Source organism: Panthera onca, chromosome E1 (genome assembly GCF_046562875.1).
Source record: "Panthera onca isolate mPanOnc1 chromosome E1, mPanOnc1 haplotype 2, whole genome shotgun sequence".
Classification (NCBI taxonomy): domain Eukaryota; kingdom Metazoa; phylum Chordata; class Mammalia; order Carnivora; family Felidae; genus Panthera; species Panthera onca.
In genome coordinates this window covers 59521364-59538698 of record NC_138352.1, presented here as the reverse complement: position 1 = coordinate 59538698, position 17335 = coordinate 59521364, and the positions used below count along the sequence as shown (strand labels likewise).

Sequence of the window (17335 nt, the reverse complement as noted above, 5' to 3'; positions counted from 1 at the left end):
ACTCACACCCCCAAGATCAAAGAGTTGCATGCCCTACCCACAGAGCCAGAGAGGCTCCCCGAAAGCACATGAAATTTAGTCAGGTCAAACTAGGTTGGAATGTGGGCCACACCCCTCACTTCTTTTTATATAACTATTTTTTTTTTTAACGTTTATTTATTTTTTTGAAACAGAGAGAGACAGAGCATGAACGGGGGAGGGGCAGAGAGAGAGGGAGACACAGAATCCGAAACAGGCTCCAGGCTCCGAGCTGTTGGCACAGAGCCTGACGCGGGGCTCGAACTCACGGACCGTGAGATCATGACCTGAGCCGAAGTTGGACACTCAACTGACTGAGCCACCCAGGCGCCCCACACACCCCTCACTTCTGATGAAACTATGGGTAATTCACTTAACATCTAAGGCTCAATTACCTCATCTGTACAATGGACAAACGACTGCAGTGGGGACTGACTTGAGCTCACTCCTAGCACAGAGTCACAGCTGGTAAGTGGCTGTGGCTACCAGGAGGGTTTCCGGTTTGTGAAAAGGGTCATCACACCAGCTTGAGGAGAGCTGTAGGGCGTTCCACAAAGCAGCACCGTCCTAGGTGCTAGGACCGAGCACCTGCCAGGACTACTGCTGGTCTCCACACCCCCCACCGCTGTGGGGCCACATGATGAGTGGGTACATTCGGCTTTCAGCTAGCTCATACTGGCTGACATCCCTCTAAAAGCGGATGTTCCCAGTCAGTCACCAACACCCCTCTCCAGAAGCCCTGGGCAGAAACGGTACCGTCCACATGCAGGATCCTCACTCCCCAGGAGCGGGCACTGGTCAGGAGACTGTTGCTGCTCCCGCCACCTCCTCCGCTGCTGCTCCCCTGGGAAGACAAAGCAGTCAGGCAGGAGCAAGAGACTCCCCAAGGCCTGAGCGGCTCTGAGGCACCCCGTGAAGAGACGTTACGGGAGAGTCTACCCCAGTCCCCTGAAAGACCCTCTCCTCCACAAGCGCTGGCCACAGCGGGAGGCGGGGGCGGCTGCTCCAGGCACTTGTGACCAGGAAGCAGCACAGGCTTCCCAGAGAGCTGTCAGGAGGGCCTCTGGGAGGAAAGCTCTCACAATAAATACCGGCGACCGACCGACCGTCACCATCATCAAGCAGGAAGCTGTGCTGGCCTCAGCCCGTTCCTGCCCTGCTGCCCCAGGACGGCACACGGCCTTCCCCTGCCACAGCCTGCGCTCCCTTCTCGATGCCACTTTACCCACTGTGCTCCCGAGATCACCTGAACTCCTCCCCCCGCTGCTTCACTTTCACGGCCCTGGGTCCCACAAAAGGGATAAACTGCTAAAAGATGCACAAAGTCCAGCTTATGTGCAGCGCGGCATCCCCTCCGAGGTGCTCGTGCTAGGCTCTGGTGTTGGAAGGATTAGCGAGTCAAATCTGGGCTCTACCACCGCCACCCTGGGCGACCCTGGACAAATCACTGAACTTCTCTGAGCTCTACTTCCTCATTTGGAAGAAGAAAAGAAGGACGGTACGTCTCACAGGTTGTGCGTTCTGTGTCAGTACTTCAGAAGCCCCTCCTAAGAAAGGTTAGATCCTCCCCTGTGCCAGAGACGGCCACCTGCAGCCCGCCCCCCTCCGCTCACCTGGTTTCTGATGGCTTTCTGCAGTAGCTCCTTCCCTCTGCTCAAAGGCACCTGACAGGAAGAGAAGGGCAATGAGGTATGCTGTGCAGCCCACCTGTGCACAAACAGATGTTCACACAGGTGCTGGTGAGGGCTTGGGAGTCATGTGTCTTGGAAAGCTGGGAGCATTGACAGCTGAGGAGCAGCAGAAACAGAAGCCTAGAGAACCTTTTGGAGGTAAAGGTAAAGCCACACACAGTCCCGGGTCACCCACAGGTAGCCGCAGCTTGGACCCAGGTGGAGAAGCGCATTCTGAATTTACCCAAGGCCAGAGTGTCACCAGTACTCTCAGACCTCTCTTTACGAGTCTCCATACCCCCAGCAGACAGGTCTGGGCCAATTTCAACACACCCTCTCTGGTTTACAGAGGACCTTCCTATTGTTTTTGACCCTCTGACTCTGAAGTCCCTTAAAAAGTGAAATGTATCACAGAAGGGACAGCGTGGGGATAACCAGTTGAGAAGGTTTTTCGATCTAGAGCTATGATAAAATATTTTCAGTCTCTGAATTCAAATGAGAGGTTAAATTAATCCAGATGGAACTAAAGCCAGAGACCGCCCACAACGGCTCACCGAGGCCTATTTCCGTTGCTCAGAAAACACACCTTTCCTACCTGACGAGGTTCTTACCGAGTCTGTGGGTTTCTGTGGAGGCCGGGGGTGGCCGCACTTCGGATGGGCCGTGGACGGTGTCTGCACCCTGACCTCGCTGGGACTGGGGCAGCCTCTGTGGCCTGTCGCACTGCTCTCTGCCTTCACTTCCCTGCGGCTGGACACGATGTAACTTACTTCTTTGCTCAGAAAACCCTCAATTACCTGAAACCAGATCACAGAGGTGGCTGAAAACCAGAAGGCAGATGTAGAATTATCGATTCTGAGAGGTTGGGGAAGGAAATCTTGGCTGCCAGAAGTTTCAGAATCAATGTCCTTAAATAGACCAAGTGCAGTTTTGTACCGAGCCCTCAAGAAGACATCATCCTGAAACATAATAGGGTTTATATATATAATACAGGTTTTGTCTCCAGAACTGCTGCTCCTGACCCAGCAGCAGAAGGCCACAGGCTCTGTGGTTTGACCAGATTGAGTCTGCACAGAGAAAGAGCACACTGGAGGGGCCCAACAGGATTAAAAGTAGCTGGTTAAGCCATGGCATTCCTGTGAAGATACTCGGGGGCATCCAGACACCGCGCCTGTGATCCTGACCACACTACCAAAAATAGGAACAAAAACATGAAACAAGACAAGAGTTTGGCTGCTACTGAGCTGCACAGGTATCCGCTCATCCTACCTGTAAGCTCCTCGTTGGCACTGAGAGGGTCTGACTCATCTTTGTATCCCAAGGGCCCAACACAGTGCCTGAAGCACAAGGACACTTAACTCATATTTGTGGGGAGAAGAAAAGATGGAAATAAGCAGTGGCGAGGTGGCTAATGCTTAGTGACCCACTCGCCAGGGAAAAATCCCTGCAACGAAGCATGTGCTGATTTCTGGGGGGTAAGAACTCCCACTATGGCTGATTGCAAGCTGCTGACATGATGTTACTGAACGTGGAACTGGAAAGAGATGCTAACAACTGGCTCCACCTCCAGCACACCACTAAAAGTCAGGATGAATGATGGCCCTCTCTGAAGGGTGGACTGGATGAGAAACTTAGCACTGAGCTTAAAACAAAACAAAACAAAAACAAAACAAAAAAACCAACAACTGTTTAAGTCCCTCAAAAAGCTAAACACGGTCTACCAACGTCTACCACAGCAATTCTGCTTCTAGGAACGCCCCCCAAAGAACTGGAAACAAGGACTTGAACAGATACTTGTACATCCTTGCTCACCGCAGCATTATTTACAAGAGCTAAAAAATGCAAATAACTCAAGTGACCAACAGGTGATAGACAAAATGTGATGTGTACATACAACAAAATATTGCTCAGTCATGACATGAAGTGAAGATACACGCTACAACATGGATGAGCCTGGAAAAGATTACGCTAAGTGAAAGGCGGCAGACACAAAAGAACAACTATCTGTGAGTCCACGGACAGGTCTCTAGAATAGGCAAATTAACAGAGACAGACGGTGGATTGGACAGGGGTTGCATTAAAGGGAAGTGGGAAGTTCTTGCTTACTGGTTACAGAGTGTCTGTCTGGGGTGATAAAAGTTGTGGAAACAGTGGTTACGGCGGCCCAGCTGCGTGAATGTAATTAATGCTGAAAACTGTACATTTACAAAGGCTTAAAATGGCACATCTTATGTTGTGTACGTTTTATCACAAAAAGAATCTTTAAAGTTATGGCTTGAATGAGAGTACCTATGTTCTGTAATACGGCAAAAACAAATGGTGGGGGGGGGGGGGGGGAGGAGGACAATGACTGTCCTATATAAACGCGGCCGACGGTTCGATGGCTGCATGTGGCTCCCACTCCAGTCTGCCTACTCTTCTGCAATGTGACGGCTATTCCTATCAGGAGGCAGAGCCCCCTCTTCCATCGCCTTCAATCAGACTCCTCTGGAACAATACAATGTAGTGAAACGTGTTCCAGAGCCTGCGTCTCAAGAGGTCGTGTAGCTTCTCCCTTCACCTTCTTAGAAAGCTACCATGAGACCGCCATGTCAACAGGCTGGTCTAGCTTACTGTATACACGTAAGTGTGTACTTATATACTATATATACTGTATATACTGTATACGTATGATGTTACGCGTATATACAACATATGCAAGAAGCCTCTCAAACGACACCTGAGAAGCCATAGAGAGGCAGCCAGCACCAACTCCCAGATGTGTGAGGTCAACTCCATCCTTCCAGCCAAGCTGACCCTCCACCCAAATGCAGCTGTAGGCGGGAGCCTTGATGAAACCAGCAGAGAAACCACCCAGCTGCTCCACAGAGTAGTAAGAAATAACTTGTTTTACGCCCCAGTTCTGGGGTGGTTTTTTCACATAGCACAGGCTAAATGATAGAAGAGACTAAAAGTTCAAAAGGTAATTTGGGGCCAGTTTGGGTGTTTAATCAACACTTGGTACGTTCCCCATTGCCAAGCCTCTATATTCCTGAGCTTCTGTTCATTTGACAGAAAAGAGCCTCTGCATTCCAAGCTTATTCAAGTCATTTCCCTAGTTGCCCGCCCCTTTGGAGCCGAGCACTATCATCCTATTTTCGAAATTCGAGAGTTCCCCATGTCAACCCCTTACTAAAAGTGCCACGCGGCACACACATGGCTTAAAAATATTTTAAAGGACTCAAATACAGCAAATGCTTCTTACGGGAAGTTTTTTACCAGTGTTATATAAAAGAGTTAAAATTTAGAAATAATCTCAATGTCCACAGAGTAACCATTAGGTAAATTAATAATCCACTCAAAGAAATATATTCTCATTACAAATAACATGAGGGACAATAACGAGAGCAAAGTGCTAATGCTTTAAGGTTATGGGCAAAACGTTGGTAATCAAAAATGTATTCATGATCATATAGCTACACGGAAAATAAACATAAAAAAAAAAAAAGAATAGAGACAGAAGTAGAGGAGTGGGTTACCCAGGTTGGGTGTATTGAGGAGAAATGGGGAGTGACCGACAATGGGTATGGGTTTCTTTTTTGGGGTGATGAAAAGGTTCTAAAATTGTGTATTCACACAGCTTGCATATCTCTGTGAATACACCAAAAACCATTGAGTTGTATATTTTAAATGGGTGAACTGTATGGTATATGGATTACATCTCAAGAAAGCGGTGAAAAAAGGGGCACCTGGGTGCTAAACCTTCAACTCTTGATTTCAGCTCAAGACATGACCTCACAGTTCGTGAGTTCGAGCCCTGCATTGGGCTCCATGCTGACAGTGGGGAGCCTACTTGGGATTCTCTGTCTCCCTCTCTCTCCACCCTTCCACTGCTCGCTCTCTACCTCTCTCTCTCAAAATAAATAAATAGATATTAAGAAATAAAAATAATAATAAAATGAAGCTGTGAAAACTAAGAGTCCAGAAGCAAAGATATCAAATACCTAGAAGTCACAGATACAATCCCTCTCCAGCTCCTGCCCGATAACCCACAGAGGCACATGATATCACAAGTCACAAGCAGGTTACATACCCCACCCAGCTGCTGGATGGCCCCCGTCAAAAACTGGAGACTCTTGCCAGCAGGCAGATCCAGATAAAAGGACTTTCCAGAGAAGGGCTGCCTCCCGGCATCTGCAGAGCTCATCCGGCATTTTTCCAGACAACTGGAAACTTCCAGTTGAGCCCCTAGGAAAGAACAAAAGGGAACAAAGTGAGAAGCATGGGCTGAGAGTCACGCAAGCCGAACAACGCTCAACGACAGCCTCTGTGGTGTGCCCCCGCTAGACCCTGGGCACATAAAGATGAACCTGGGACTGGCGTTCGTTCCTACCTTCATGAAGCCCAGATGTGAAGGGATCAGAACCCTGGTACGTGGATGGCAGGAACCTAAAATGGTGCAGCCACTTGAGGAAATAGTTTGGCAGCTTCTCAAAATGCTAACCATAAAGTTAACATGCGACCCTGCAATCCCACTCTTGGGCATAAACCCAGGAGAAACGAAACTGTATGTCCAGATAAAAACATGTATAAGAATGTTCACAGTAGCATTATTCATTCAGCCAATAGGAAATAATTCAAGTGTAAATAAAATAATAAGCAAAATGTGGTGTATCCATTCAATGGAATATTATTGGGCCAATAAAAAAACAAAAAAACAAACAAAAAAAACCCGAGCCACTGACAAATGCTACAACCAGGATGAATCTCATACACATGCTAAGTCAGAAAAGCCAGATACAAAGACCACATATTATATGATTGCATTTATATGAAATGTTCAGAAAAGGAAAAGATACAGAAATAGAAATTGGATTAGTGGTTGCTTAAGACCGAGGGTGGGAATAAGAAGTGACTGAAAATGGGCATGAGGTTCTTTTTGGGGTAATGAAAATATTCTAAAATTAAATTGTATTAGATGTACAACTCTGTAAAGTAACTAAAAATCACTGAAAGCATACAACAAATGAATTTTATAGTGGGTAAGTTACACCTCAATAAAGCTAAAAAAAGAAAAAATCCAAAAAACAAAAAACCCAACCCTTTGGTGAATATAATCTTGAGATTTGTGCATTTCTTTGTATATAAAAGAGAAAAACCTATAAATACATATGGAATTCTGATCAATGAAATGCATGCTATATTATTTAGAGAGAAAGGTACTGTCTACAAATCACTTGAAATGTATCAAAAATATAATGGATAGAAATCCATCATGATAGGGGCGCCTGGGTGGCTCAGTCGGTTGAGCATCGGGTTCAGCTCAGGTCATGATCTCATGATCTCATGATCTTGAGACCCACAACAGGTTCGATGCTGTCAGTGCAGAGCCTGCTTTGGATCATCTGTTCCCCTCTCTCTCAAAAATAAACATTAAAAGAAATCCATCATGATAAAATAAATATATTAAAATGTCAATGATAAAATCTAAATGGTGTGTATATGAATGCTCAACGTAAAAGTCTTTAGACTTTGTTGCAGGATTGAAAACTTTCATAAAAAAACCTTAACGCTTGAAGAGATAGGGGTGCCTGGGTGGCTCAGTCAGTTAAGCATCTGACTCTTGATCTCTGCTCAGGTCAAGATTTCATAGTTCGTGAGTTTGAGCCCCCATTGGGCTCTATGCTGATAGTGTGGAGCCTGCCTGGGATTCTCTCTCTCCCTCTCTCTCAAGGTATATAAATAAACTTTGAAAAAACTGGGTCATTGACTTGGCCGTTTAGAAAGTAAAAAATAGGGGCGCCTGGGTGGCTCAGTCGGTTAAGCGTCTGACTTCAGCTCAGGTCATGATCTCGCGGTTTGCGATTTCGAGCCCGCATCGGGGTCTGTGCTGAGATCTTGAAGCCTGGAGCCTACTTCTGATTCTGTGTCTCCCTCTCTCTCTGCCCCTCCCCCGCTTATGCTTTGTCTCTCAAAAATGAACAAATGTAAAAAAAAAAAAAATTAGAAAGTAAAAAATAAATAAATGAGGGGTTTGGAACAGATATTTTTATAAATCTCCTAAAACTCCTTGATTCCGTAAATTCCTGCATCGCTCCTTGCTACTGCCCAGTCAGACTCATTTGCACCTCCTCAGTGTCTTTCTTCTTCTGAGTTCCACATTACTTATTATCTTTCCTCTTAGTATTTTTCAGCTTCATATTCTTGTTTACTCCTTCAGGATGAACCCCTGGACTCCCCATCAGACTGGGAACTATTTAGGGAAGAGATGTTGACTTACATTTCAGCCTTATTCCCCCAAAACCAGAGCCTGCTTTCCCATCCTCAGCGGGCACCTGACCTTCAGGCACTTACCTTCTGGCCCCCTAAATCTCTCTCTTCCTGAAAGCCCTAGTTCAGAGACAGAAAATACTGGAAAGTCACCTTGACATTTCACAGAAGAGACCTTGTTGTGAGTCCCTGCTCTGCTTCTTACTAGCTGTGTAACTCTAGGCAAATCACAATCTCACTTAGTGTCTCTGAATCTCTATTTCTTCACTTCTGAAAGAGTGATAATAATTAGTACCCACCCCCTTTGGACAGTCCATATGCAGTAAATCAAATATTGTAAATTGTGTCACATAATCGTACTGAGGGGATATTTAAATACTTAACAACATGGATGAATTATATAGAATATGAATCATACCTCAATAAAAAACTATCGTTAAACAATTTTTAGGGGTGCCTGGGTGTCTCAGTCAGTTAAGTGTCCGACTTCGGCTCTGGTCATGATTTTGCGATCTGTGGGTTCGAGCCCCTGCGTCAGGCTCTATGCTGACAGCTTAGAGCCTGGAGCCTGCTTCGGATTCTGTGTCTCCCTCTGTCTCTCCCCCTCCCTTGCTCACTCTCTATCTTTCAAAAATAAATAAATGTTAAAAAAAATTTTTTTTTTAATTTGATATTTGTGGGGCACCTGGGTGGCTTTGTTGGTTAAGTGTCCAACTTTGGCTCAGGTCATGATCTCACGGCTCGGGAGCTTGGAGCCCCACCTCAAGCTCTCTGTTGTCATCTCAGAGCCCACTTCAGATCCTCTGCCTCCTTCTCTCTCTGCACCCCTCCTAAACTAGCACACACTCTCTCTCTCTAAAATAAACATTAAAAAAAATAATAGAGGGGCGCCTGGGTGGCTCAGTCTGTTAAGCGTCCGGCTTTGCCTCGGGTCATGATCTCACAGTTCGTGGGTTCAAGCCCAATGTCAGACTCTGTGCTGACAGTGAGGAGCTTGGAGCCTGTTTCAGACTCTGTGTCTCCCTCTCTCTTTGCCCTTTCCCGGCTCGCACTCACTCGCTCTCTCTCAAAAATAAATACTAAAAAAAAAAAAAAAAAAAAAAAAAAAAGTCCTCCAGAGTAATTTATTGCATTCACTTGATCATACACAGTGTAAACACAACACTGCATTTTACAGATCACCTTGACTGCTTTGCGTAGATGCCCTTTTTTTCTGAAGTTAATGTGAACTTTCTATTGTTAATTCAACAGTTCATGATTTTTTGGTAAAAGAATCAGAAAGGCTTTTATTTATTCAACTTTTGTGCTATAATCTGTTGGTCAATATTTATTATTAAACATTTCTGTGATACGCAATTTTAATTCTGGCAGTGAGTTTGGAAAGTTAGTTTAATTCTTACTGCCTGTGTTTTCTAAAATGACAAATATCTTCTAAATGTCTATTTGTTTTTAACATAATTTTATTTATGAAAAAAATTTTTAATGTTTTTAAATTTATTTTTGTGAGCGAGAGAGACAGAGGTGAGCAGGGCAGGGGCAGAGAGAGACAGAAGCACAGAATCTGAAGCAGGCTCCAGGCTCTGAGCCTGACACGGGGCTGGAACGTGTGAACTGCGAGATCATGACCTGAGCCAAAGTCGGCTGCTGAACCTACTGAGCCACCCGGGTGCCCCTATAATAATTTTATTTTATTTTTTTATTATTTTTTTCCCTAAAATAATTTTAAATAAAACACTCATGTCAATTTTTATTAGGTATATCATTCTTTTAAAATATTTGTTTTGAGCTACAAGAATAGGCATGCTTCAGTAAAGATCATTTATGATCAGAGTAAAAAAATAAATACATAAATAAACCTCAGTACTTGTATAGTTTCAAGATACTTACTATTAAAAGGTAAAATGGTAACTTATGTTTGAAGAAACCTTCCAGACACCACTTTAATCAAATGATCAAGTTAACGTGACCAGTGATGAGCCTTAGCCACTCATGTGCCTTCTGACACCACATCCTACAAAGGGCACAACATCACTTCTTTGTCAAAAATGCACAACCTAGATCCAACCACAGGGACATAGTGAACAAACTCAAATTGAGGGGTATTCTGTCCTTCTGAAGTACCAAGGTCATGAACAACAAATAAAGAAGACCTCCTCCCAAATAGAAGGGAGGCTAAGAAGATATGACAACTAAAAGCAGGGCGTGATTCTGGATTGGATCATAAACCAGAAAAAAAGATGCCGGGAAACAACTAGTAGAATCTGAATAAGATTTGTAGATTAACTAATATTTTATCAATATTATAATTTCCTGAGTTTTCAAATTGTACTATGGTTACATAAGATGTAAGTATTTGGGAGAAGCTGGGCTAGGAGTATACAGGAACCCCGTGTTTTTGAAATTTCTGTCTAAGTCTGAACTTTCTTCAAAGTGAAGAATGAACAGGGAAAAAACCAAACTCTAAATAGATGGGAGTTAATTCTTGTAACACAGTGTGACCTACTAGCTCAGGTGGAGGGACCCTTCCAGAAAGTATCGAGAGGAGATAAAGAAATAGACAACTGAAAAATTAAGAAATGGAGAGGACAGAAATAGAAGTGTAAGCCACATCACAGAGGGGCTGCAAAGGGAAAGAAAAAAAGAATGGAGAAGAAAATATTTGAAGAAGCAATGGTCTAGGCTTCTGAATAAATATGGAGGAGGAATATGAGAACTTTTGTTCTCTCCCTAAATCCTACTAAAAATGACCAAAAAAAAAAAAAAAAAGGAATAAAAATGGACAAAGACACTGGCAAGAAGATGACAAGAGACAAGAGATGCCATTAAACTGTGGAAGCTGGAAAGCAGATGGATGAGTGGAAAACAGGCAGGAGACCAGAGAAAGTGGCATCTAAGGCCAACGAGAAGCAAGCTGGAGCCGAAAGGCCCTGAAACTGGAGGGACCAGAAGAGAATGCTGGAGTGAAATGGGGGGCTGAAAAGAGGTTATATAACCTGGAAGCTTTTCAAAGGAACAGCTAGATACCCAGAACCTTCCCCTACCCTGGCAGAAGACTACAGCAATGGTGGGGTGCCTAGATGGCTGTCAGTAGAGCTTGTGACTCTTGATCTCAGAGTCGTGAGTTCAAGCCTCACGTTGAACAAGGAATCCACTTATAAATAAATAAATAGATAGATAGATAGATAAATAAATAAATACATCTACAGCAGTGGTTCTTCACTGAAGGAGATTTTGCCCCCAGGGGAAATTTGACAATGTCTGGAAATATTTTTGGTTGTTAGGGGGTATGCTTCTAGCCGATAGAAGCCAGGAATGCTGCTTAACATTGTATAAGGCACAGGACAACCCCTGCAAACAGAATTATCTCATCCTAAACGTCAATAATGCTGAGAATGAAAAACCCCTGGACTAGAGGCAACTGAGCACAGGTGAGAGCAGGGATAAAGTCCCAGTGAAAACACAGAAGATTAAGAGGATGTCCACATAATGAACGGTGAGACCTGTAGACCTCATCCCCTAATGAACTCCCAGAATGCGGACAACCACACTTATAACCCGCAATGTGATAGTAGTAGGAAGTGACCCCCTTGGAAGGTAGTTAGGTTTAGGTGAGATCGTGGGGTGTAGCTCCCCTAAGGGGACTGGTGTCCTTACAAGAAGAGAGACCAGAGCGCGCGCGCTCTCTCTCATCCATGAGGGCACAAAGAAGAGGTCATGTGAACCACATAGTGAGATGGTAGTCATGTGCAAGGCTAGAAGCGAGCCCTTACCAAGAACACAAATCTACTGGTATCTTGATCTTGGGACTACCAGCCTCTGGCAATATGAGAAATAAATGTGTTGAAGCCACGCAGTCTACCATGTTTTGTTATAGCAGCCTGAAATACAGGATATCCCCCAAGGGGTGTCTGGGTGGCTCAGTCGGTTAAGCATCTGGGCTCAGGTCATGATCTCATGGTTTGTGAGACTGAGCCCTGAAGTTGGGTTCTGTGCTGACAGTGCGGAGCTTGCTTGGGATCCTCTCTCTGCCCCTCCCCATGCTGGCACACTCTCTCTCTCTCAAAATAAATAAGTAAACATTTAAAAAAAAAAAAAAAAAAAAAAAGGACAGGGGCACGTGGCTGGCTCAGTTAGTTACACGTCTGACTTCGCTCAGGTCATGATCTCATGGTTCGTGAGTTTGAGCTCCCCCCACATGGGGCTCTGTGCTGACAGCTCAGAGCCTGGAGCCTACTTCGGATTCTGTGTCCCCCCTCTTTCTCTCTGCGCCTCCTCTGCTTGTGTACTCTCTCACGGTCTCAAAAATAAACTTAAAAAAAAAAAAAAAAAAAGACACCCTCCCCCCCTAAAATTGCCAGGTTCCAGCATGATTACCTACAATGAAATCTACCAACTGATAACCCCCTTCCAATTGGCATTTCATTGCCTCACTTTTAAATATGAATGGGTAATCAAAGATCAGATATTTAAAGAAAGCTTCTAACAAGAAATCTAACTACCAAACAGAAAAAAGGCTTAGAGGAAATAGAGACAATACAGGAAAGCAGAAGAAACCTAAAAACAATACCCTATATATCCTCAGAGAGATAAAGGAATACATTGCGTTCCATAAACACATAGACAAGTATAAAAAAGGAAACACAAGAAAAACTTTTGGGGCGCCTGGGTGGCTCAGTTGGTTGAGTATCCAACTTCGGCTCAGGTCATGATCTCGTGGTCTGTGAGTTCGAGTCCCGCATCGGGGCTCTGTGATGACAGCTCAGAGCCTGGAGCCTGCTTCAGATTCTGTGTCTCCCTCTCTCTCTCTGCCCCTCCCCCACTCATGCTCTGTCTCTCTCTCTCTCTCTCTGTCAAAAATAAACATTTAAAAAAAAAGAAAAGAAAAACTTTTTAGAAATGTATAATATGAAAAAAAAAAAAAAAAAAGAAAGAAATGTTGCAGAACGAAAAGGAGTTTCCAGAATGAAAGTTTCCACCGAGTACCAGCTCCATGAATGGAAAAAGTCCCCCATCAGGGCACACTGTCAAGAAATTTCAGGACATTAAGGAGAAAGAGGAAAAAACAAAACAAAACAAAACAAAACCCCACAAAACACAGGATTTTGGCTTCATTTCAGGTAATACTGGAGACCAGTAATTTAAAAGCCTTCCTAATACAGGGGTTCAGTGGGTTAAGTGTGACTTGATTTCCACTTAGGTTATGATCTCACAGTTCCTGAGATCGAGTCCCGAGTTTGGCTCTGTATTGACAGTGAGTGTGCAGCCTGCTTGGGATTTTCTTTCTGCCCCTCCTCGCCACATGCTCTCTTTCTCTCTGTTAAAATAGATAAACATTAAAAACAAAACAAAAAAAAGCCTTTCTAATACAAAATATCTAAAAATACCAGTTAAAATATAAATACAAATCCCACCTAACTGCTAAATTCACAAAATCAATAAGTAAGATTCCACAAATGCCCCCAAATAATGAGAAAACTGAAAACCACAGTGGGGAAAGCCAATGCTGACTGCCCTGAGGGAGTTTGTGGGCTTAAAAGCAAAGGGTTTGGGACCGATGAGCCTGACACGCCCAGGAGATCAGGAGATAAGGTCTTGCACCTGCCTAGAGTGAGGGGTTAGAATTGAGAAATTCCACATGAATCTAGGAGAAAAGGTAAATCAGAAAATAATCCATCCACCAAGAGACCTTTTAAAAGGAATACTTTCTTAGCCTGGCTCTGCAAGAAAAATGTCTTCTCTGAGAATTCATAACCATAGGCCTCCCAAGAATTTGGAATTCAAATTCACATTACTTATGTGGTCTAAGAATCCACTACCATCACCATCAAACAGAGAAATTAACATAAAAAGTAATCCCAGCTCCTAACACCTTTGGCATACTTTCAAGTAACTAAATGCAAATCAATTCTAGAGGCACAGCTTAGCTCAGGGTTCCCAAAATTTCCTCATATAAAGCATCATCAAACATTAACTCACCCTCCAACATTATAAAACACATGAAGGAAACAAACCACTGTGGGTAAGAATCAGCAGAAATAAAGAGCAAAATTAGATCCCCAACAGCTTCGAATAGAAGCTTTTAGGGTCACTGTAGACCATAAAATAATTAAATTATTAAATGTTTTATTTCACTAAAATAAGTATTTAAAATGCTGGGAGAAAACAAATGTCAACTTAGAATTTATATCTGACTGGGCAATTATTCAAGAATGAGGGCGAAATAAAGACATTTTTCAAACAAAGAAAATCCATTTATTCCCCAACCACTTCTTACTGAAGGACTTCGCAGAGGTGTACTTTGGGATGAAGGAAGCTAGACCCACAAGGAAGGACTTAAATGCCAAAAATTTGCCAAAAATATGTATAACTCTAAACAATCACTGTATAAAACAATAATGATAATAATGACTAATTTGGAAGTAAAAAAGACACACAATAATCATATTGCTGCTAGATGGCAATAATGCTATAGATGGGGACAGGGATGGTTCAGAGACAGACCTGTCTAGGCCTTTGTTGTGTCAGGAGGAAGGTAGAAATATTCACAGAATCAGACTTCGCCCCACACTACAAACTACAAGTGGAACGTGGCTGAATCACTATATTGTACATATGAAACAACAGAATACTGCATGTAAATTATACTGGAATTAAAAATTACAACAGGGCACCTGGGTGGCTCAGTCAGTGAAGCGTCTGACTCTGATTTTGGATGAGGTCATGATCTCATGGTCATGAGACTGAGCCTCGAGTTGGGCTCCAAGCTGGGTGTGGAGCCTGCTTAAGATTCCCTCCACGGGGCGCCTAGGTGGCTCAGTCAGTTAAACGTCCACGTCCGACTTCGGCTCAGGTCATGATCTCACAGTTTGTGAGTTCAAACCCCACTTGGGCTCTGTGCTGACAGCTCAGAGCCTGGAGCTCCTCCCGATTCTGTGTCTCCTTCTCTCTGCCCATCCCCTGCTCACACTCTGTCTCTCTCTCTCAAAAATAAATAAAAAACGTTAAAAAAAAAAAAAAAAAGATTCTCTCTCTCCCTCTTCCTCTGTCCCTCCCCCTCCAAAATAAAAAATTAAACAAAACAAAAAGATTGTACACTTAAAAGAAAAAAGTGGAATATGTCTTCAAAATTCTGGGGAAAAAATTATTTGCAGCCTAGAACTATTTAACCAGCTGAACTATCATTCAAATATAAGTTAACATAAAGAACTGTAAGACTTGCAGGTCTTGAAAAATTTGTCTAGTACCCTTTCTCAGGAAGCTATACTAGAAGGGGTACTCTATCAAGATGAGGAAGTAAATGTAGAGAGAAAAACATAGGAATTTATGATAGAGGGGATCCTACACAGGAAAAACAAAGGGAAATCCCCAGAACAATGAAGGGAGTTTCTAGAATGAAATCAGTGCAACAAGCCTAGCGCTCAGCTGGACCAGACTAGAGTACTAAGATAAATGGTTTCAGAAGGTATGTTCTCCAGACAAAGAAGAAACTGATGGATTCTCAGATGAGCGTGAAAATACTGAGGGAAGGCTTATACTTCTGGTAAGAGTCTGAACATGAATTAGGGATCATACATAGAAAATGAAGCATATTGGGGTGCCTGGGTGGCTCAGTCGGTTAAGCGTCCGACTTCAGCTCAGGTCACGATCTCACGGTCCGTGAGTTCGAGCCCCGCGTCGGGCCCTGGGCTGATGGCTCAGAGCCTGGAGCCTGCTTCCGATTCTGTGTCTCCCTCTCTCTCTGCCCCTCCCCCGTTCATGCTCTGTCTCTCTCTGTCTCAAAAATAAATAAACGTTAAAAAAATTAAAAAAAAAAAAAAAAAAGAAAATGAAGCATATTGGGGCTCAGTCAAGCGTCCAACTTCGGCTCAGGTCATAATCTCACGGTTCGTGGGTTCGAGGCCCCACATCAGGCTCTGTGCTGACTGCTCAGAGCCTGGAACCAGCCTGCTCTGGATTCTGTGTCTCTCTCCTCTCTCTCTCTGTCTCTCTCTCAAAAATAAACATACATTAAAAAAAAAAAAAACAGAAAATGAAGCATATTTCCTAGTTTACTACATGGGTCATCTGTGAATAACCATAATCACGATACTGCAAATAAATAAATGACCAAAGATGACTACATATGCACTAGGAGGAGGAAAGGAGGAAAATGTGTGTGTTTGTGTGTGCTAAGTGGGGAGACAGAAAAAAAATCTTTATTTTCCATACTAGGAAGTCAACAGATATAATTTAAGTTAAAAACAACAAAAGCAGGGGCGCCTGGCTGGTTGGGTTGGAAGAGCATTCAACTCTTGATTTTGGGGTTGTGAGTTCAAGCCCCATGTTGTGTGTAGAGATTACTTAAAAATAAAATCTTAAAGGGCGCGTGGATGGCTCAGTCGGTTAAGCGTCTGACTTCGGCTCAGGTCATGCTCTTACAGTTCGTGGGTTCGAGCCCCGCATCAGGCTCTGCGCTGACAGCTTGGAGCCTGGAGCCTGCTTTGGATTCCGTGTCTCCCTCTCTCTCTGTTTCTCCCCTGCTCACTCTCTCAAAAATAAATAAAGATTAGAAAAAAAATTTTTTAAATATTAAAAAAGAAAACAAAGGCAGTATGGGCATGCTATTTAGAAATAAGTAGGTAAATATTAGAAGAAATAGCTGTAAGAGCTGTAAACAATGGCACTCTAGAGAGTAGGAAACAGGAGGCGGGGGCGGGTGTGTGAGAGGCAGAGACATAGACATAGACCTAGCCTCTTAAAATTATGAAACCATAAAACTATAATAAAAATTTTTTAAAACCCTTCAAATTTCATAGTCATTTTACAGTGAATTTTAAGAACAAATATGAAGATAATCATCTAAAATCTTCTAATGAAAAAAAGTAGGCCAAGGGGGCACCTGGGTGGCTCAGGTGGTTAAGCATCTGACTCTTGATTTTGGCTTAGGTCATGATCTCGGGTTCATGAGTTCAAGTCCCACGTTGGGCTCTGTGCTGACAATGCAGAGCCTGCTTGGGATTCTCTCTCTCAAAAATAAAAAATAAACATTAAAAAAAAAAAAAAAGAAAAAAGCAGATCACTTACAAAGAAACAAGAATCAGACCTACATCAATTATCAACAACACCTTTTTTTTTTTTTTGAGAGAGAGAGAGAGAATGCGTGCAAGTGGGGCAAAGAGAGAGAGAGAGAGGGAGAAAAGATCTGAAAGAGGCTGTGCGCTGGCAGCAGAGAGCCCCATGTGGGGCCGTAACTCACAAACGGTGAGATCATGACATGAGCTGAAGTAGGGTGCTTAACCTGCTGAGCCACCTGGGCACCCCAACAACATCTACTTTTTGCAGGAAGAAAATACTGAAGGAAAAAAACTTTGACTCAAGAATTTAACACAAAGAAGAAATCAAGATATTCTCAGGCATAC

General features: G+C 43.4%; 1 protein-coding gene across 1 annotated transcript in view; it reads right to left on the bottom strand.

The window, feature by feature from the left end:
* Positions 1-17335, bottom strand: part of DBF4B (DBF4B-CDC7 kinase regulatory subunit) — a 60204-nt gene that overhangs the window by 18744 nt on the left and 24125 nt on the right. The window contains exons 4-7 of the mRNA XM_081791313.1: positions 5761-5915; positions 2300-2485; positions 1632-1682; positions 775-862 (exon numbers count right to left, since the gene is read on the bottom strand). Coding sequence (XP_081647439.1) covers positions 775-862; positions 1632-1682; positions 2300-2485; positions 5761-5915 — 480 coding nt within the window. The remainder of the gene's footprint in view (positions 1-774; positions 863-1631; positions 1683-2299; positions 2486-5760; positions 5916-17335) is intronic.